Raw genomic sequence first — 23,257 nt, forward strand, 5'->3', positions numbered from 1 at the left:
AGATGTTGTAGGGGGTCACAAGTAGCTGTCTTCCTGTATACCCACCAAACTGAACTGGTCAAAGTAAAAAATGCATAGAAAATTCATAGAAAACTAAGGAACTCTCAGACTAATCTCAAACTCTGAGACTGAAGGTCTAGATATAAAGAGAATCCAGAGACTAGCAAGTTCTGCACTATTGAGGATTGCAGCCAAAAGTGTAACTCATATTCTTTAGGTGACCAAGCATGTTTTAGTTCTTAATAAAAAGAATTACAATAAACAGTTATTAATAAATTATTTATTGTAGATTGTTTGGCATCTAATGCCAAAAAGTCTGGCCTTCGTAATGCAATGGCATAAAGGAATTCTGGTATAAATCATCATGGAATTAGTTAGATTCTTCCTAAAGAAAGACTTTGGAGAATGGTCTTCTAGTCAAAAGACACAAGAGACTTCTAAATGTCCTTTTGTTGGTTCAGTTGTGCATATGAGTTCATTGCAAAGGTTTGTACCTCAAGGTGCTCAGCTGGATTAATGGCAGAGGACAGACATGTAGAGCACCTCAGATCCCCCCAACATCTCAGGGATGTATTCATGGTAAAGAACACACACGGCAGTGAGAATGTTAAAGGCTCAAACTGGTAGATTGAATTACAAAATTACAGAGAAATGTTAGTGCAGAGAAATATTTATCAGTTTATTCTTTTTTTAAAAAATGCTTTTCCTGAAAATATTTTCTGTGAGAGTTTCAGGCAAAATGCTAACAGCTCCAGAGGAGGTAAATAACAGAGATAAATATCACAAGCAGTATATAAAGAAAGAATAGTTTCACCTTGAGTGGTCAGAAACCCCAAGGACATCCTTATTTGAATTTCACAAGAATGCTTATTGTCCAATTAAAATAAGCAACCTCCAACCCCAACAACAGGAAACGTAATAAAACCCAGTACCTGTTGTGTTCTTTCCGGTTGTTGGGTTGGGTTTTTCCTATTTTTTAGCCACATATCAATATTTAAATCATTAGAAACGCAAACATTATCCATTCCTCCTCAGAGCTTTCTCTAAGCCTTTGTAAGTAGGGAGGAATTGCCAAACGGTGACTTTATAACCAAGCAAAACCAAAAATATGAAGGTTCTTGCTCCCACGCTGGGAAGTTGGATGTTACTCGTAATAGCTTGTGCATTGTGAGGAGGGGTGTCCTGATCAAAACACAGGAAATCAAATATGTTATAAAATACACTGCAAGATGCAGAGTCCCACACAATTTCTTCAGCAGCAAACACAGATATGTCTCTACTTCCCCATCCCACTGTGCCACACCTCTTCGTTGTACCAGTCTGAGTGATGCTGAGACCAACATATAAAATGAAGCCATGTTATTTTGAGCATAAATAAAACATTTTTTCAGTACCTCCACAAAAACCCACACTGTTGGGTGACTGAGTACTGTCCTCAGTCCCTGCTAAGGGACAGGACAAGGAGCAATGGCTTCAAACTTGAGCAGAATATATTTCAGTCAGATATGAGGAAGAAATTCTTTACTCAGGGGGTGGTGAGGCCCTGGCACAGGTTGCCCAGAGAAGCTGTGGATGCCTCATCCCTTGAAATGTTCAAGGCCAGGCTGGATGTGGCCTTGAGTAACCTGAGATAGTGGAAGGTGTTTAAGCTCTGGCAAGGGGGTGGAACGAGATGATTTTGAAGATCCCTTCCAACACAAACCATTCTATGATTCTAACAGGATGGCAAAAGGAAAAGGTTTTTTTGGGGTACTAAGAGCACTCATCAGTTCTAGTGAGGCACTCTGAGCAATAAATGACATAAATCACACTGAGAAGCAAGAGGTACACCTGACCATACAGTGTGCCTTGTTTTCCTCAAAACAAAGAGAACCATCTCCAGCTGGCTCTAAATACTCTTATCAAGGAGTAGCCTCATAGTCTGGTCATGCTCACCAGACTCTTCCAATCCCCTCAAGATAAAGAGGGATCAGTTTTGTCTCCTGAGCTCTCCTAGCGTATGGATAATCTGTTCTCACCTGAGAGGAACATTTGCTGTGTGGAGCCTGCAGCAGCAGAGCCCTGAGGGTGGGATGCTGCTTGGCTGGGGGCAATTCCAAGGACATGGCTCCTCCCTCTTAGTGTAAGAGGCTCTCACTGAATTTCAGGCTTGGAGAGAAATCCTACAGACAACTTCATCTCTTCCCAGCTGAGCAACCCTCTCCAAAATCATGTGAAGCATGAACATAAAAAAACTACAAAGAACACAACAGGATGTGGAGATCAAAATCTATACTTAAAACTGGAGAATCAGACTGAGGTAGACATTGCAAAGGCCATCAAATTATTTACAGGAAGTCCTCCACCACAAATGTGTAGGAAAGCACTGCCTGATAGTGATATGGAGCTGAAAGTAATGATAAATGAGATATTGCCTCCAAAAATAACAAGCTATTTTTCTTAGAGAGCCTTGGTAGACGTGGCATGTGAATTGGACACTTGGTAATACAGACTTACAACAAGTACAGTAAATCCATAAAGTTACAGAAGGGCTGGCAAAGAGCAGAAGCTGAACAGACATTTTGCAAAGGGAGTTGAATGGACACCACTTGGCTCCCTGAGTGTGGTCCCAGAAATACATAAGGCTTTACAGTAGATTTAAGGAAAAGAATAATTAGGGAATAAATGAGAAACTGCAGCACAATTCCTGTTTTACTTCAATTAGGCTGAGTCTGGCTCATTAGAGTTAGGCTAGGCAGTACCTCTTTTTGAGTAAACATCTTGTTTGTGGGGGTTTTTTGGGGTTTTTTTTCCCTTTTTAAAGGGAAGAGCAGTGCAGAAAAACTTATTAAGACTTCAGTAAAGTAGGGAGAGCATGGAAAATTGCCAGATAATGTGGTACAGACACTGTGAAGGGAAGATCAGGAAACAGCAAGCTGATTTTAAGAACTAAAGGAACTTGGTACACTTAACTCAGCAAAACAGAGCAATCAGATCCCCTCTCCATCTATAAATATATGGGGAGGAAAATAATCAGGAAGAAAGAAGACTGAGGTACAAGAAAGTACAACATTGGCACAAGAACAAACACATATAAACTGTCCATGAATAAATCCAGTTTAGATGTAAAAACTGCAGCTGGCAAAGGAGCAAAACTGTGTAAAAAAAAATCAAAGAGCTCCTACCAGAAGCAGGAATGAAAAAGCCAATTTGTTTTTGGGGGAAGCTCAGTAAATTTCCAAATGATTTATAAGACACAGATCCTTTTTATTTGCAGTACCATTTTATTTATGCAGGCAGTGCTTACTACACCAAGTCCCTTCTCTCTTGCAAGACAAACTGCATGGGTCACCCTAATAGCAATGAATTTGCCATCCCCACCTTCACTGGCTATTTGTGAATTTCTAATCTTTAAAATTAAACAACTCAAGTGGCTTCTTTGTTTTCCTGTGGCTGGGTACACATTAAGCCCTGCTGACCTGCTCTGACTCTCCTCACTCCTGGCTCTGGAGCCTCCCTCAGGAGCCTGGCTGCACTGACAGATGTGCTGGGTGACAATCCCTGCACTGACAGATGTGCTGGGTCACAATCCCTGCCCTTGCCTCCCCCTGCACGGGGCAGAGCTGCTGACACCTCTCAGTCTCTTGACACTGAGGAGCTCAGACCTCTTCTCCTAATGTTAGGATAATAAAATTTTTTTGCTACAGATAACTCATCGCGTCATCTCTAGTGATCTAACCATAGCACAGGGCAGTACCTGATTCTAGAGGATTTACATCAAAACCAACAGAGAGCTGGGTGGTACCAGCCCTGTTACTGATGCTCTGGACTCCATCCTTCCTTTCCTTCCTCCTCTCACATTAATACCAGAATATCACAGCTCTCATCTTCTACTTGTCTTCCCCTACAAATGCCTTGTAATGACACTGTAAAACTCAGGTTAAGAAGGGTTGACAGGTTTGAGAGAAGCAATTTGTAAGATAATATTGATGCCTCATGCCACCAAACCAGATCACTCCCACCAGGAGCACTGACAGACCAGACTGCTCCTCCCTGATCATCCCTGCAGCACGGAAATCAAAACTTATGGCTCAGTAGCAGTGTCACAGGAGCCAGACAAGTTCAAATTCCACCTGCTTTGAATTATGCCTGAACAGCTCCAAGGCTTAAAATTTCATCCCAGTTTAGGCTGCCTTTAAATAAACAATCCTTAAGCTGATACATCCAGCAAACAAATGAGCTGTGTCTGAGCCTGAAGAGTCAGCCTGGAGCTCCAGCTGCTCCTCAGACCAGTGTTGGAGTTGTCCTCCAGGAACCCCTGGCTATCAGCAAATCTTCTCCATTGAATTACTGCTTCCAGGGAGCCAAGGACTGCAGCACACTGTTTTGGGAGTCAGTGAGAAAAAGCCTAAAAGCCTGACAGGCAAGGAAAAAGATGGATGTCTTCATGAAAACAGCAATAGAGGAGAGCTCAAAATCTCATTGCAAGGCTTAACTTCATGGGCTTTGAATTTCAGGTCCTCAGATGTAAAAAATCTCATTGTCTCTCTAACAGCATTAAGAGACCTTTCTGTCCTGAGCTGATGAGCCCCAGCAGAGGATTGCCAAGTGTGTTACCATCTGAGGGCTTCCTGATGGATATTCCAGAAGTTTATGCAGGACAGAGTAAATATCTGCAACCACCAGGCTGATTCCCAGAAAAAACAATAATCTATAATCTGCCAAACACACTATTACTGTCCATATAAACACTGGGGACCAAAGCTTAAAAATAAAGCTTTCTATCTGGTTAGCTTCCTGCTGAAAAATAAAAATAGAAAGCAATACCCATTGTGGAAGTACAGGGAGAACACCAGGGCAAGGAGGGCAAGCAGAGCATTTATTTCTCTTTTCCCTTTAGTGAAACAAGTCAGGAGTGTAGCCAAAAAATTCTGTAAGTTTGCATAAAACAATGTAGAATTTTCCTTGTTTGTGGTGATAATGTTGAAGGTTACATATCTAACAGAGTCAATAAGATTTGGTGGATCTCTAAAGTGCACAAGCCATACAGAAGAGCACTGTGTAAATCCATCCTTATTTGTATATAAATATTTGGTGGGTTCTTTGGCTATTCAAACAGAAGAGCAAGGAAAAAGGTGATAATTTTACACCTAAGATTGAAAACAGACAGATAAATCAGACTATGGAGCATATCAGAAAAATTACCACGTTGTTATAAGTGCAAGCAAAATGTGCAATATCATATGCATGAGGAAGCCCTACAATATACCCACAAAATATTTCAGACATATCTAAAAAATCCAGACGTTTCTCAATTAAATATTATTTCAAGAAGCTTTTCTGACCTAACTGTACCTCAAGCTGCTGGCAGGCTCTAGAATAGCCCAGAAAAAAAGGGAGTGACTGTGGGACACAGGAGTTAGCAGCAGGCAGGAGGCGGATGTTCACAGAAGTCATCGCCACTATTAGCATTTTATTCTCACCTTTCTGGAACTAGGAAGAACACCCCTGACAGCCCAGGGAATCTTACACTCACTTTGGAGGCTATCAGGGGTTGGAGAGGAAGGCTTTTCCAACCCTCAGTGTTGCACACACGGTGACAGGTCTGTCTGGCAACTCCCTCTGCAATGCCCAGAGCTGCTGCTGTGCCAGGGCAGGTCAGTCAAACACAGCTGCAGTGCCCCAATTCAGACTCCACAACCATTTATCACATCAAGTTTCTACAATTCTCATCCCAGTTTTATTCTCAAGCTCTTTAACTTTTGATGAAGGTAGGTCTAAAATTAATAGTGTGGGGAGAGTGAGCCATACCCTCCTTGGAGTGCAGTAAGTAACAAACTGGTCTCTCAGTAAAAGACAAAGTGGGTCTATGAAAGCAAACTTTTCACCTACCAGGAGTCTCCATCATGCAGATAAGATGAAATTGTTCTATTGCAAAGGTATGGCAACCTTTTTTTTTATTTTTTCTTATTTCTATTATGATAGAAAATCCTGCTTTAAAACCAGATGCTGCCTAGTTTTGCAGGCTTGAGAAGTGCTTGGTGTGATTCCTTCTCATCCAAGCAAACAGTACACATGGGTTCTCAATATCTTCAGAAGGTGCTCAGCATATCCCTGGATCAAACATGGATACTTATGTCCCACGATTTAGGGCTGGAAGTTCTCAAGAACACAGTGTTCTGGGCATAATTAGAAAAATCTACTCAACTTCTGGCAGAAGAGCCACTAAAGTATTTCAGTGCATCACCAAAGGAGAGCCTACACTTGGCACTTGATGCTTTTCAGGCAAGGATTTCATTTGGGTCCAGGTAAGCCAAAACCTTGATTGTTTTTATGCATCCAGCTTCTTGTAGTTTCATCAGATCATCTCTCCTCTGCAGAAACTTGCAATCCCACAAGCCATAAAATCTCCAGCCCATGAAACCCCGCAGCTCTCTGACAATTACACCAACCAGCTCTCTTTACATCTCCTTTTATGCTCACCTCAGGGGCTCTTGCCCTTTTATTCTCATCAAGGTAGCAATGCTGTCTTTTATTTAGTCCCATATTCATCCTTTTAAAGCAATTTGCCCTTTACTTCCCTTTCAGTCATCATAGCAAGGTAGGGGTGAAGAGGAGTGGGCAGTAGAATGGTGAATAAAGAGTAAAACGATAGAAATGTGCTTTAGTGTTGGAAAAGAAAGGCAGTGAAAGGAAAGGGCAGAAAAATTAGGACTCCAATAAGGATAGAAGCACTTATATTCCTGTCTCAAAAGCAATAGGAAACCTTGAGAACATAATTTAATTTAGTCTCACAGTCAAGTAGTAACCTTTTCCAATCTGTTCTTATATCATATGAAGAGCTAAAGATGAGAGATTTTGTGCTTTTCTAACTGAAGCACCTGGAAAAACTTACATTCTGATTATATGAGAGAGAATTAACCCTCACCTGTTCTGGGTGCAATCAAGAGATTCTAAAAATCATTTAGTATATATAAAATTAGCTGAATATTCCTGGAGATCAAGTCAAACCTTTATATTAAATGGGGTTTTTTAGTAGAATAAGGCAAACATCGTGTCTCATGAGATTTCTAAAGTGCTTCTGTGCTTGTGGAGTGAAATGGATAAACAGGTTTGGAGATGGGGTTATTTACACTACATTTTGTTTTGTATCCCACTCCTGGAAACAGGACAAAAATGAAAATGATAGGTATGAAATGACTTCTCAGAAGCTGTTGCTTTAAAAATTGTACAATTGTTTTTCATATCTCAGAACTTCTCAGAAATTTGAAAGCCAAAGTGACCTTAAAACAAAGATGCAAACTACTGGGGACTCGATGTCTAATCCAGCAGACCAAGGAGAGACTTTCACTTTATTCACAGCCTGATAATTTTCTAATCCCAGATGAATACAAAAACTGAGTATCTTCTAGCCATTGACCCTGAATTAGATTCCAAAAGAAGCAGGTTTAGGGAAATAAGCCCAGTGGAGATGCAGTGTGACCTGAGACGCAGTGAATCATGGTCCCAGGACAAGTCACTTTACTTAGTTCATCCAGCATTTGGATCTGGAATTCCCTAAATTCTACTGCCACTAAATTGGCCAGTTCAAACACCAGGCTGACCACTTGCTGTGGTGGAACAAAGCTGTGCAGATCGGTTAAGTAGTGTGGTCTCAGACTCATTTTGTCTCATGGCTATGCCTGCACCTCTCACAATTGCAGGGTGGTCTCCAGGTCCGTGATCCCAGACAGACACTGCTCTGTTACTGATCTGCCATCACTGGACTCAATTTCAGTCTTCAGCAAAAAGGAGCTGCATTACCTTACTGCAATTGGGAAGAGCCTCCACTAAGGCCTGACATTTGCTGGAGCCCAAGGGAGTTCACACTCACTGGCACCTCTATCCCAAAGCAATTTGGGGTCACAGGCTCTCCTTCCAGCACTGACCCAGCACGTCAGGCCTGGGCTCTGCTCAGGTGCATCAGCAGGGGCAAGGTGGGACCATCAGGCAAGAGCACACAGCACATTCCAAAGGAATGAATGCAGAGCTCCATGAAACTGAGCCCAGGGGTGGCTGATCAGTACCACAGCAAAGAGAAATACAAAATTCAGCATTTCTGTCTGGGTCCAGCTCAATTCTTAAGGTGAAAAAACAGAAATTTTGCTTCAGTGGTTTCTGCTGAAATGCAGCTTTATTTGTCATGGGGTATTTTGAGGGGAGTATGTTTTTTCATTCGACACAGAGAATAATAAAAAATCTCAAGTTGGAAGGGACCCATCACTGGGTTCAAGCAATCATTGAGTCCAAGTCTCTCATAGGATTAACTAAAACTTATCCACATGAATGAGAGCATCATCCAGACACTTCTTGAACACCAACAGCCATTTCCTAAGATGGAAATGTGAAAATTTCCTAAGATGTCTCCTGTGAGTTTCAGAGAGGAATTTGATCCTGTTCTCTTTTGGATCCTGATTCCTAGAACTCATTACAGCTCAATGTCCTCCCATTAAAGAGAAAGGGATTGCAATGGTCCATTTCTTCTCAAAATTAGGTTCTTAATCAGACAGACAGATTTATTTATGAGGGTAACCCCTGTGAGATGTAAACAGAGGGTGATGTGTCTGTGTCATACATGTACAAATAATGAAACTGAAAAACAAACAAACAAACAGCATTTCCTATTCTGAGACTAAATAACCCAGAATCAGAAATCGGCATCCGAAAAAAATCAGTACAGAATCAGAAAAAATCAGTACAAAATCAGAAAAAAAACCCACTCAAAGAGCAACTAGGAAATGTGGACACTTTTCAGTGTCAGAATAGAATGTGGAGCAAAAACTACATGTTTGTACAAAACATAATTTTTTGGTGTTTCACACAGTCTGTACAACTCCATAAGAAAATAAAGTAATGTGCCACAAAACTGTAACACCTCTTCTCCTGTTATAATTATTTTCTAGGACTGGAAGTAGAATTTTTAGTGCAGGACAAATTAGAGCTTTGGTGTCTGGGAGGAAAGGACCATTTGAGCTTGTCCTCTCAAATGATAAAACAGGATGTAGAACATGGAGAACAACTGCATAGAAACCAGGACTTAGCTAAATAATTATTGGAGCCTGTATATCTGAGAAAGCAAATTTCAGTCCATGAAAAACAGCTTGAAAAACAGTGGCAATTGATGGATAAACCAGGTTTTAAAAGGAAAATTTAATGGGGTGCAAGAAATTAAGGAATAGGAAGAACAGTTAAAACTTAGGAGTAACATCAAAGACTTGTGGAATGCTTACAGAATATGAGGTAGAATTTTGCAAGCAGAAATAAAATAAAGAATTGATGAATATAATAAGTTTTTATTAGGAATGGAGCAAAACCATCAAGAATTTACAGCTTCTGACAAAGAAATAGAAAAACTGGTAGCACAGATGCAAGAACTGGAGAATAGAAGTAATGAGGTCTTAGAGACTATAAGCTGGTTGGAACAACAACTACAAAGAATTAAGAAAGTGGTAAGACAATTAAAAGAAAACGAAGAAAGATTACAACAGCAACAGTACAATAACCAGATTCAGATGTCTGCTTACAGTTTAAATTGGATGATACAAGGCATGGCTACCTACAGAAGGCAGCTTTGATTAAGTGCTAAAGGAACTGTTGGAGGCAGAACAGGAAGCAGTAGTGACAAAAGAGAGATTGCGGTCTTATTAGAAAAAAACAGAACGATATAGAGATCATTTGATCAGTATAAATTAGGAGATATTACAGCTGAAGTGACAGAGATGCAGGAAAAGCACAGGACTTCCACCATCACTCAGCTTTGGTCAGAAAATGCACACCTGGAGATGGACCTGGGTGCTCTGGCTTGGCCTGGGTCAGCTGCCAGCTTCCTCACTCCCCTGCCTCAAAAGAACAGCAAGAGAAATGAAAACAAAAAAAATTTCTTGGCTCAAGATAAAGATAGAGCACTTACTATCACAGGGTAAACAGACAGGGTTTGGGTAAAATAATTTATTTATATTTAAAGGCAGAGTAGGCTGATGATAAACAAAAATAAACCTCTTTCCCTGTATCAACTCCCTTTTTTTTTTTTTTGAGACTCAGCCAGCCATATTCTTTGATTTCTGACTGCTCTTTCTGCCTTTTTCCCAATCTCAACTTGCTCCTTCATTCCCAGCTCCTCCTTTCCCCTGTGTCTGGCGTGGTGCAGCCCCAGGTTCTCCCCACAGAGCCCCTCCCTGCTGTCCCTGCTTCCAGGGCCTGCACAGGGACCCTCCAGCTTTTATTTTCCAAAAAGCAGTTTTGAGAGACAGATTTGTGATACAATGTCTGCATCACATTTGCTTTCCTAACCTTTCTCAAGAAATGGGTCATCTCTATGTCTACCCACTCGCTCAAACAAAAGTCATTGATAAATGTGGGATTTTACCAATTCACCCATGTTTCTCATTGAAGTGCTGGCAGCATTGAAGGGACACTTCCCCTTCCACCAAAGATGAATATTCTGTTCTGAAAGCGCACTCAGTGCTGGCACAAGCCTGACAGCTCTAGAGATGGAAATCCCATTTTCTGCTGAATGGATTCAGCACTAACAGCTACACTGAAATCTCTTCACAATGTTTTTTTGTCAATATGTGTCCTCAGTCCTTTACAGAAAATCTATACAGAGAGGTGAAAAGAGTTTTCATTCCCAATTGTACCATGAATCTGTCCCCTCTTCTCAAGCTCTGATCTCATTTTGAGCTAATCCTAAAAATATTAATAATATAAGAATTCACAAAACCTTTTGTTTCAGAAATTTTGTCCCAGAAGAAATTATTCATAGATGAAAAAATAGAATCAGAGCAATAGTGAACAACACAGAAGCAGAGACAAATGATGATATGTCCACCTGAGCTGCCACCAAACTGTGGAAACACCAAGAGTTTGCAGGCACTTATCTTTGCAGCAGTAAAGCCTCCAAGTTGTTTGCAAATCTGCTCTTAGTATGAGGGGGGCTTATTTCCAAAACAGCTAGAAGTGAAACCCACACTTATCTTCTACCAGGATCCATGGAAAAACACCCTCCATATGTTCACAGAGTGATAGAATAGCCTAGAATGAAAGTGACCTCAAAAGATAATCCAATTCAGCCTTTCATGGGAATGGAAGCCAGGAGATTCCAGCAGCCTTTTCTAGACCAGTCACATCTAGAAAACCTCCAGAGATGGGGACTCTACAGTGACCCAACCCCTGAGGTTGTTCCAGTGAATGATTATTCTCACTGAAAAAATTTCTTTCTTCTAAGGGATGAAACCTTTTCTGGTGTAATTGCCCTTTATCTTCACCATGAGGCTTCTCATGAAGAGACAGTGTGTCCTCTTCATAGTTACCCTGGAATACTAATTGGGACACTGTGGTGAGATTCCCCCTGAGCCCTCTCCTCTCCAGGGAGATGAAACCTTCAGTCAGAAGAGGTCTCTTGTCATTCCTCAGAGCTCAGGTCTTTGGTTATGTCATCCCAGGGCTAGGACCCTGCCAAACTGCACACAGTTGCTGTTGCCTGCTGTTCCAGCCTGTCCAGGTCCCTCTTGACACATCCACCTCCCCACCAGCTTGGAGTCCTCAGCCAACATGGTGAGGGTTCAGTCAATCTGGCCATCCAGGTCAATTATGGATTTGCCATCCACCTTAGAGAATGAAAATCTCACTGGATCCCTTTCACAGTTTCTCTACTGTCTTTAATTTTACAGTGCCTGAACTCAGTGGATTTTGTACCTTGCTAATTTGGCTAGAAGAGAATCTTGAGAAATAAAGGATATTATCTGCCACCAGGCTAATCTTGGCACTGGACCTTCCTAACAGGCTTGACCATCATCTAAATTCTGCAGAGTCTGAAGTAGAGCAGCACATCAAGAGTAATCCAGCATTGCTTCCAATGAGGGAAGCATTAGAACCTGAGAACAGCAGGAAATTTTAATGTTGTTTTAATGGCAAGATGATAGAATAGAAATTGTTCAGCCTTGAGAAGACAAGGCTCCAGGAGATCCCTTTGCAGCCTTCCAGTACCTAAAGGGGGCTTATAAGAGAGTGAGGGATTTTACACACCAGCAGATAGTGACAGAATATGAGATTTTAAACTAAAGAGGAGAGGTTTAGATTAGGTATTATGAAGAAATTCTTCACTCAGAGGGTGGTGAGGCCCTGGCACAGGTTGCCCAGAGAAGCTGTGGATGCTCCATCCCTGGAAGTGTCCAAGGCCAGGATTGGAGCAACCTGGTCTAGTGGAAGGTGTCCCTGTCCATGGCAGGGCAGTTGCAAAAAGATGAGCTTCAAAGTCCCAAACCATTCTATGATTCAGCATTCTTTCTTTATACTTTATAAACTTTTAAGTGATTGAGATACCCAGGACTGTTCCTCTCTGAGAGTCTTCCCACCCTGTCCTTTCCTCAAGCTCTAGTGGGTCTATTGCATCAATTTATCTCTTTCCACTGCTTCACAGAGTTTATCTTGTGAGGAGGACATGTGAGTCCTGGAAAGATCTAAACCAAAGAGATTACTTTAAATGGGTCAACAAAAAAATTACAAAATAAATTAAAAATCCATATCTTTCTCAGTATTTGTGGTGGGTTTTGGTTGCAGACAACACTCCAAAAAGTCACATTATAAACTGACTTCTCATTTGTTGCCAGACATCCATATAAAAATTTATCATGCAAGGCCAAACAGGAACAAGAAATTACTAAACAGCAGTTCATTTTTCAGTTGCATTTTATTTGTAATACCTTTTATTGGCAGATGTTATCCTCACAAATGAATTAATGTTCCACTGTAACAAAGTGGATGTGGATTGATGGGAGAAATTGATTAGTGTTTGTTAATGTACTTTTGTTGCAGCAAGCACTTTAAGTAATTAAAGTGCTAAAGGAGATCTTCCCATCCAGACACACAATATACTGAACTCCATTAATGAAGGACAAAGGACAACTGGGTTTTTCATTGCATCTTGAGTGCATCCTGTCTGCAGCATATACACCATATAGCTTAATTGCATCCATAGGTTTAAACAGTTCCAAAACCAGTGAATACAGCAAGAAAACTCTAAAGGATTGCATGTCTAAAAAGGAGTAATTATTTTGAGTTGACAGCATAAGCCATCTTAAAATGGTCTGATCAAGAGATTGTGTCCAGTTCTCCATTCTGATAATTAGACTTTGGGATATTTTCAGCTGAACACAAAGATATCTGATAAATGAAAGTCAGAACAAACCTTTCCCATTCACAGTAATCAGTAATATTTTCTACTATCACAGCATCTGAGCATTTGTAATTGCACTCTATAAAGAACAATCTTCTGAGATATTATTACTACTCCTATGTTTGTAGATAATAGTTGATGAGCCAAAAGGTCATTCAAGCCCACCTCAGGTGATTTCCCAAACTCACTACTCATTCCAACCAATACCAATAGTCAGATACTGTATTTCAGCATTAGTTACATTAAAATGCACCTTACAAAAGTGCAATGAATTGTATGAACAGGATTGCCAAGGGACAGAATTGCTTCAAACACGGGAAAATAGAGGTAAACCACATCTCCTGGACATTAGGCAGGGCCTCCTCTCTGAAAATAATGTGGACAAAACAGGGAGAGAAAATACTGGTGTGGGTTTTTTTTCTTAATCTAACACTTCTGAGGGCTACTCAGAGGTTAGTGATAAGTATCATATAAAAATCTCATAGAGAATGGGATTAAAAAAAACGCTTGTCACCTGGTGTGTTTATTGTAACTAAAGAGTCTGTAGTTGAGTCTTAGGTAATGTCTGTGCTTTATATGCCCATCCTTCCCATTTCTTTTAAAACCATATTTCCTGGAGTGAGGCAATTTGACAAGAAATTTTTGTACTATTTACAATTAATCTTTGAATGCTCACAGTTGTTACAAAAACCATGGCAGGTTGTACCCCAAAACTCTAAAACCAGTTTAATATGTAAGAGTTAAAAAAATATATTTCAAAAATACTAAATCCACCTTCCATTCACATATTAAACAATTCATTGCTGTCAATCAGTGATAGAGGAGTGGAAAGGAAGTGTGTTCTTTGCAAGCCCTTACATTAAAAAAAAAGAAAAAAGCCCCAAACTGGGCTAAATGTTGCATTTGGCTAGGGAAAAATTAAACCTTTGCCCCTTAACATCTACATACTGTCTCCTCTGCAGAAAGCAAACGTCACCCCAGTTCAAGTGACCTTTACCTTGTTGCCTTGATGACTTTCTGAGAGAATTATGTCAGAAAGTAACTTCAATCTCACCTTACATGATTTATATTTATACAAAACTATACCTGAGATGTTGACTAGAGTTCCTAGCTCAGAGAGTTACAGATGGGCCCATGTCTGCTGCTGGGAATCACTCAGCTCTCTGTAGTGTAAGCTGTGGAAGGAAGTCTAAGCCCTCAGGCTTGTGAAAGGATTTATGTGTATGTGCTGCAACATTTTATTACTTAAGAACAAGTGAAGTGACACAGTTTTAAAGCACTGATCTTAACTAGAACAAGCCAGAAACATGGCATCAGCACAGCCTGTGTCAGGGCAATTATTCTTAACAACAGAGAGTGCCAGACATGAGTGAATGAGAAGGTCTGGTAATAAAATAACTATGAAATGCTTCAAAAAACCCACTGTGTTGAGTGCAATTTTTTAGGGAATGAGATTTTATTCTCCAAGTTTTCACATGAGGGTTATTGTGATGTTTTTAGTTCTTCTGGCACTTTTCCTCTCCAAAGCATTCTGCAAACAACAGCTAATAGAGGCAGCTGAAATTACCTGTATTTGGAATTTCTTATCACATTGTTACATTGGGAGGTTGGAAATAGATGGTCTTTAAGGTCCCTTCCAAGCCAAACCATTCCATGGCTCTGTGGCACACTCTGTGTATATCCCTAGGGAAAGCACGGAGTGACCACCAGCAGCAAATCCTGTCTTTAAACACAGGATAACCTCTTGGGAGGACAACTGGTCCTTGCAAGGGAAAAAGTAAAATCCTTTGATTATACTCAAGCTCTGAAATTTGTTGTGTAGAGTCTGGGGAATCTCTGTCCTTGCAAGTTTTCAAGATGGGACAGGACATGGCCTTGTGTAATTTGGTCTGAATTCAATAATTCCTGCTTTAAGCAGGTGTTGGGTTGAAGATCACAGAAGTTCCCTTCCAGCATGAACGATTTCCTGACTCTAGGATGAGTATGACCATAGTCTTCCTCAGCATAGAAACAACAAAGAAGCTCTGCAGCTTCTTTCTGCACTCAGTTTTAGCCCCATGAAGTACACATTGTTTTAGTGATTTATCATCAGGATGATGGTCTCCAGTTATTCACCTTTTAGCTTACAGCACAAAACAGGTTGACTTGATTATCACTAATATGTGATTTTAGCTGAGCAATGTGGTTTGCTAATAAAATTGAGTTCTGTTCTAATAAAATTGGTTTTTCTCAGCAGTATGCAATGCTCCATGCCTTAAGTCTTGATGTCACTCTGTGCAGTTCCTCAACAAGTGTGTCACATCCTGGAGGAGCTCAATTTTCAATGCTGCCCTTAATGACACAATGACTGTAAGAATTTATGGGGCTTGTGTCATCAATTCACTGGGGAGATAGAGGGTAAAACAGATCCAAGTGCATCAATGAAGATCACAGCTACTTCTAAAAGACCTATGAACAAAGAGAAGCTACTTTTTTGTATAAAATCTATTGGTTCAAATAGAAATTCACCTCAAAGACATGCACGTAGCCCATTAGATTAATACATTTGATTAGCAGAACTCAAGGGGGATCAAAGCCACTTGGTGATACTCTAGGGGATGACACTTTAAATTTAAGATCTCTGCTTATAGAAATATTTTTTTATTTTATGAATTGAACTCATAAAAATAGGAAAGGCAGTGCCAAATTACACATCAAGAGCTTTGAAGAAAATCTTATAATAGTCAATTTTTAATGTTACAGATGATAGAATGAAATGTCTTCCAGGTTAATGGCTGATGAGCTTTAAAAGCTGGCTGAATCCCAGAAGTTTCATTTTGGTTTTTTCTTCTCTTTTTAACTCTATTTTTTTGCCCAAGACTTTAATCTAACATCACAGCTTGCATTTTATTTCCTAGGAGAGTGGATCCCATCTGTTTGCATGACATTCCTCTTGGCTAGCACTGTCTATATGATATATTTTAATGTTTGTCTTCCAGGAGCAAGCAGAATGCCTTCTTTCTCTGTATCCTTACCTTTGATTTATGAATTTTCCTGGTGTGTACAAAGCTTTCCACCTGGATGCCAGAGCATTTATACCAAACTGTTGTCTCTGTAACTATCACCACCTTTTATCTTTGGATCAGAAATTGCTTTGCAATTTCAGCATTTACTGATCCTTCAAAATGTCTTTCTTAAGTCCCAGTTGTTTATTTTCTGCAGGTGGAGAAAACCAGAGACTATTCTAACAAGACCTGGATCAGAAAGAGAGATAGGAAGGGAATGTATTGATTCCCTAAAGCATCCTTAATTTTTTTTCCTCTGCTGTGCCCATGAATAAAGGTCAATTTGCTGAATGTTGTGCAGTGTGCACTTTGAAGTAAGCTGTTTTAATGACTAGTTATCACGCTAGTGTTCATGACCAAGAGAGAAACAGTTGCTATCCCATGTGTGAAGGGTGGCTGAAGCAAACTGAGCACATTCTTTCTCAACATATGACTCAGTCAACTCATGTTGTGTGACATGGGTGCCAAATGGGAGCAGAACAAGTGGTGAGGCTGGACCATATGGGTTGAGGAATGGCAAGACGACATTTGGCGTTCTCAGAAGCTCTCAAATTGCTATAACATTTCTGGGCTCTCGAACATGTGTTTGTTCCAAGTCAATGTGCTGTCCAGAATTTTCCCTCTGACACTGCACAGACCTGGTTTTTACTCTGTGTTAATGATTGCTGGGAACAGAGTGTGGGAAACAATCACAAACTAGCATGTAAAGCATTATCTCAAGGCCTTGAGTAGTGGCTATCCAGGCCCCTTATTTCTGAATTTGTACTAATTCTGTGATACTGCTCTGGTTAGACAAGCTCCTAGCAGAGGTGAAGCTGGCCTCTAACTCAGTTGTCTATAGGTGACCAAGTGGCTACCTAATGTATTTAGGGTTGGCTAAGCCAGAGTATTGCTCATTTGAAGGAGAAAGATAATTTCCAGATTCAAGAGCACCCTGCTTTCCACTGACTAATCAATTACCTGTCAGGGAGTTTGCTGAGATGCTGCTCTTCACCTGCAGAACAGCCTCACCTCTGAGGCTCCACTCAATTTATTTTCAAAGTTTCCCCCCTACCACTGGCACAGGACTCCCCAGCTCTCTTCAGCAGACACAGAGTGCCTAGAAATTAAAGATGGCTATACTCATTAACCAAATGAGAAAATTGTCTTCACCAGCTGTCATGACAATAACCCATCACTCATGATTTTCATGGAGCTGCCATTTGCTACACTTCAGGACACTGATCTTTAGCTTCATGCACACCTGCACTGCAGCTACTTCCTTGACTTTAGATTTGTGCTAAACTAAGCTCCATCTTGTCAGTTCAGTGCAGCAGGTTCTCAAATATCACTGCATGACCATGACTGACTCCTGAGGGGTTTTATGCTTTCTCTTTTTTATGCTTTTTTTTTTAGAATATTGGATGTTGGATGCTGCCTTAAAGTGAAGATACTATGTCATCATGGCAAGAAAAAAAGTCAGTTCTGTCAATGCATCTGTTCCAAGGGATAACACTCATTATTCTAAAAAGGCTTCCATCACTTTACAATGCTTACAAGCCCTCTTCCTTTTATTTTTCCCCCCTTATCTTTCTTCATTTATAATAAAGAGAATTCATGCATCATAAATGCACTAGGTAAATATTTTCAAAATTACAGATTTACAGTCCAAAAGTGATTTGTGTTTCATTACAGGTGAGAAGTCTGAAGAGAGGCATATTTTTATTAACAAAGTAACAAGATTTACTTCTGTCCTACACTTTCAAACTATATGATGATATATATATATATTCTGACACTGCCCCTCAAAGGCTCTGAGAAATAAGGTCTAAAGCTCTGAACACAATGTGTATTTTTCAGGCACTCATCTGGTGAGGGAGGCACTGATGGATTGCTGAACCCCAGTTTGTTGGGAAAAGGAGCTGCTGCACTTTGTCCCTAAAGGAATGACTTCATGGCTAAGTACACTAAAGCGCAGGTGTCCATCTGGTAGTTAACAGGGATGTTTTGCTCAAAGGTTAGTCTGTTAAGTCAGAGGACCTTCTTTCCAGCACCTCTGAATGCTATTGATCCCTGGCCTGATCCTTGTAGGGTTTTGCAAGCTCTGAAACCACTCATCTTTTCTCCAGGGCAATGGTGCCTTCCTTTCAGAAGAAACCGGACTTCATTTTCCCACCCATTTTTAATCATCACTACCCCTCCCACACATAAAACACCAGTGTAAGTGTCAGACACTTAGAAATTGCAGCCTGGAATTTGAGGATTGAGAAGACTGATAAGCCCTGTGATCAGTGACCAGTGACTTATCTTGGTCCTAGTTTTATAATACATTGTTGCCAGAATCCTACCACAGATCAGTCACTATTTCACCTTCTTTGTGCCCTCTCTTTCCTCACAAACTCCAAATATTACTCACCCTGTGGATGCAGTAGTTGTAGAGTTGTTTTGTTTTTTTTTTTTTCCGCAGTCAAATAGATTTTGAAAAGCTTTAAGAAAAAAAAGGTGCAGAAGGATTGCTTCTGACAGAACCAGACAAATCAATTAATTGATCTCCGGCAGTCAGGGATAATTTTATTTCCTAGTCTATTAAGGAAAATCAGAATCAGTTAGCTAATTTCACTAGAGAAAATGTCACCAGTTATTAAGGAGCACATGATAGAAAAAATTAAAGACGGAAAGCTCAAAAATGTTTTTCCTTCCAGAGATTGCATTACTTATTTCTCAACCTTTAGAACTCAGGCATCAAGCAGCATTGCAAATCCTTTGGTTTGACCAAAAAAAAGGTTTTCTTCCCCTGTAGCAGCACCTACAGCATTTAACCTTTGATGTCTATAAATACTGACACGGTTATATTTGTGCTCCAGAAGAAGATATATTTAACAGTACCTGACCAAACTACCTGCAACACATAATTTACTGACTGTTCCTGATATATATTTGCCAAAAACATAAAACCATGACAAATGTTCACGAAAAAAAAAAGAGTCCTGATTTTTGTATAATAACTATTCATACAGCTAAAGAAACATGATTCAAATAGCACAAGTTGTAGTTCAAATAGTTTAAGGAGCTTCCATTTCACATGGGGAGGTAGAAGTGACAACTGGCTCTGCATGCATACAGATTTCAAAAGAGCATCCAGTAAAATCAAAAATAGAACAGGGCCATTACCAGCAGCCTAACACTTTAAAGCACTTTGTGACTTATGGACAGCAGATCATGTCCTTAATCAAGCTTGATTAACTGTCACCCAATGGTTCCAGAAGGGCTGATTCTTCCTAAATCACGTTGATTTATTCATTCCTTTATTTGAGTGGAGTGCTCTTCTTGAAAAGACTCGTGGCTGGCACAGCCACACTCTCCTAAAGGGCAATGCTTTCAGAAGGACTGTTAGCCAAGACTAAGTGGTTTGGGAAATATTGCCCTTATTTCTGCAGCTGCCAAGTTCCAAACCAGAAATTTCAGCCTTGTCAGTTAGGCATACAGGAGTAGGACTATTCTGTATTTGTGGGCATATTCAGGGCTTTTGTTATGATTTTTTATTTTGTTTTTGTACCAAAATGTTAGGAGGAAAAATAGATTATATAAATTATTATTAAGGCTCTTTGGTTTTGTTCATGCTTTTGAGGTAAAAATACCACAGCATGTTGGGTTCCCACAGAAAATAAGATGAATTTCAATTTCTCTGCTTTTCTGATAGACAGCACTTCATAAATCACCTTTCCAACCTTCATCAGGACAGAATGATATTGATTCAATTTACAAGTCACTCAGAGAAGAAAAAAATGTTAGTTAAAGAGAAAATACACATCATTCTTAATTCTTTCACATTCTTATCTGTGGAGGCCATGTAAATCCAAGATATCACAGATGTCTATAGCCAATATCAACAATGGAAATATAAAAATGTCAAAATTAAAAGTGTCCTTGAGTTAAAATGGAATTTGGCAAGCTCATCCACTCTTTCTTTTCACACATTTATGCTACAGTGAAAGGGCCTGCAGAGCAGATGAAGTCAGCCAGAGGATAGTGACCAGCAAATATGAGACACCAGATTTTGCTGGAAATTCAAAGGTTAAAATGATGGAAGGAAAGCAAATGTAATATTGTGCAGGGTACACTGAAACAAAAATTATTGCAAACAACTTAATGCAGTATAACCTATAGTATCATGTGTTTGGAATATTAATCAGTAAAGCAAGGTAAGTACCAGTGGGGAAAAAGCAAAGGTAATTAGGAACTCATTAGTGTGACTGCTGAATATATTATCTGTGTTAGTGCTAGGCTTACCCCCACACCAGAGATTTGATCTGACTGTCAAAGCCAAGGAAAGCATTTTACAGAAATGATTGAATGCAAAATCAGACCAATAAAAGAAAAAAAAACAGGCAGATCACCACACTGGAACATGGAAAGATTCCTGGCTAACCTCTGAACATCCTTTTGTCTAAGTCCAAAAAATCATAGCCCACAGATGGGAGTGGATTTTAGTTGTGAGGAAGATCAAAGACATTACAGTGATCACCAGAAACCAAGGAAAAAAAAATCTATAGTTAGATTTCCCTTCTGTTATCATAAGGACCAGAATGCACATGAGATTTTTTTAATAGCTTGGACAAACCAAACAGCTCAAGCATAGAGGTTTCTTTTTCGGTTTGACACCAGTATTTGACATAGTCAGAATAGTCTCTAACATAAAGTTGGTGGATATTCTCTTGGAGGGAACAACAGAATGACAGATGCCAGCTGTTAAAACCAAATAAAGCTGTGTTTCCTTCATTCAAGTTCCCAGCATTTTTCCCACACAGTTCATCAAAGTAAATCAAATAACAAAATGCTTCTATACTGATGGAAACAGCTCAACCCAATCCATCCCAATACCTGAAACAATTCCCTGGTTTTTGTGGGGGAAATGGTGCTTGAGATAGACAAATCAGCTGTGAACCACCCCTGTGCCAAGCTAAGGCTTGAAAGAGAATACGTGATGTTCTGTAAATATCAGTTGTGTAGGTGAAAGAAAATAGTATTACTCTAGACCCACTGTTTTCCATGAAGCACATTCTTTTGACCTGAGTGTCCTGGTCTCTCCCAAAAGTGCTTCTTTGTCTAATTTTCCTTACTGTGGGGTGCAATATGCAAGCTGAGCAACAATTCACACCTGGCCAGGCCTCTTCACAGCCATCAGGTTTTTAAAAATCTACTAGGAAGGGTGGTGCAAAAATAATTGAGGCAAAAGTTTAACTAGACCAAAGCTGTACATATTCTAATTTATGGAGATGTGAAAAATCAGTGTGGCCACCAGAAGCAGAGCTTTAGACAAAATATAAGTATTCATTTTCCCTTCTGAAATGGTGGCATTCAGCTAACTTTCATTAAAAGAATGTAGTCATTGGGTTTATGGTCCTAAAATGAAATTGTTTGCATTATAATTCAATACAGCTATCATTTACCAGAGAGACTCAAAATCAGTCCAGAAGCATTTAAAACAGCCATTGTACTTATACCTGAACAAGGGCTTAAAATAATTTGGAGCATTACAACATTGTATTGCAAAAACAAGTCAGTCAGTCTGAGTTTATAGTGAAAGTAATGTACATTGATCTTCCTTGACAGCAATGAAAGCCCAATGACATCCTTCTCTGCCCTGGAGATTGCATGAAATATAACTGCACTTGGCAGAAAAGAACCTGTTTTGCAATTTAACTCTTTTCTGTGGGTTGCTCCCCTGTTGTCAGCTGCATATTAATGGAAACATCAACTCACCCCCTCTGGAAGAGGTCCACATTATGGAATTTGTGTAGCTCCACAGAAAACTCGACCGTTCCCTGAACCTCAGACATGGTTTTTTCAGGTCATCACCTAAATAACACATATATAAAGACATTGTAAACGTTTGAAGCATTTTACTTAACAAATCCATGAATGGATGATTTCATTTTAGTCAGCATCTTGGGGTCCATGCAAAGCTTGAAATCGACTGATATCAATTGGAATCTTTCCAATGACATCATTTGGCTCCATCTTCAGGAAAACTTGCTAAAAGCCAGATCAAAGCAGTAATTAAGAGAGGTAAGAAGTCTAATTAAGCCTGAGGACAGAACGATAATATTATGAAAAGTATAAGAAGCAAAAAGTAAATAACATATTATGTGCAAGAATCTCAAAGCAAATTTTAATTAACTCTCTTGCTGCTCTTGAATGGGAAATTGATTTTTTTTTCCTTCTCATTTTATGAAATGGCAGATTTCCAGGGTCAGCACAGCTCATTTCTGTAAAAGCACAGGCCAATAAGACAAGAACTCTAGATAGATGAGAGCAGAATTCAGATTTCTCTTTTTTATTTTTTACCCCTCCTATGACTTAAATAAAGTCCCAGAAGGGAAGCTTCTGAGAGAATATGAATAATTTAAATATTAATGAATGGAAGATATTCTTTTAAAGAAAATGCTGACAGTCATGGCACCTAATAGGCCACAACAGTCAGATCAAGATTTTGAAGCATTACAGCCATTTACACAGTACATCTCATGTGCTTATTGAATCACAGAATAATTCAGGTTGGAAGGGACTTCAGGAGGTCATGCCTCACTCAAGGAAGCAAGTTTCCAAACCAGCTCTATTTAATACACAAGTGTAAATCCTTAACATTTCCCTAATTATAGCAGAGGCAATCCAAGGACTTTTACAGCTTTTGGACAGATTTTCAATTATTTTTTGCCCTTCCTTCCTTTCCCTCATCTCCCCCCCCCCCGCAAATGTACTTCTGGCAATCTGCCAAGCAGCCTGGAAATTTTCTGTAGGATCAATAAGAGGATAAAGATTAAATTTTTTTCATTAACACATTCAGAAGCAACATTTTAGTTGTTGTTTGACAGCAGCCAAGTGCAGTCTCTGAGGAAGACCCATGTCAGGGCTTTTAACAATTCCCTTTTCTGAGACATATGAGACATACAGGGCATTAAAGGGATATGTAGCTCAGATGCAAAATGAAAAATTTCTCCAGAGGTGGTAATCAATACTTTTCATGGCACTCATAGATTTG

The 23,257-nt window shown here is 39.7% G+C and overlaps 1 protein-coding gene across 1 annotated transcript in view; it reads right to left on the minus strand.

Moving 5' to 3' along the window:
* The window catches only part of FAM135B (family with sequence similarity 135 member B), a 201,622-nt gene that overhangs the window by 116,654 nt on the left and 61,711 nt on the right, over positions 1-23,257 (minus strand). The window contains exon 2 of the mRNA XM_036401048.2: positions 21,979-22,074. Coding sequence (XP_036256941.1) covers positions 21,979-22,055 — 77 coding nt within the window. The 5' untranslated portion in view covers positions 22,056-22,074. The remainder of the gene's footprint in view (positions 1-21,978; positions 22,075-23,257) is intronic.

Source organism: Molothrus ater, chromosome 1 (assembly GCF_012460135.2).
Source record: "Molothrus ater isolate BHLD 08-10-18 breed brown headed cowbird chromosome 1, BPBGC_Mater_1.1, whole genome shotgun sequence".
Lineage (NCBI taxonomy): Eukaryota > Metazoa > Chordata > Aves > Passeriformes > Icteridae > Molothrus > Molothrus ater.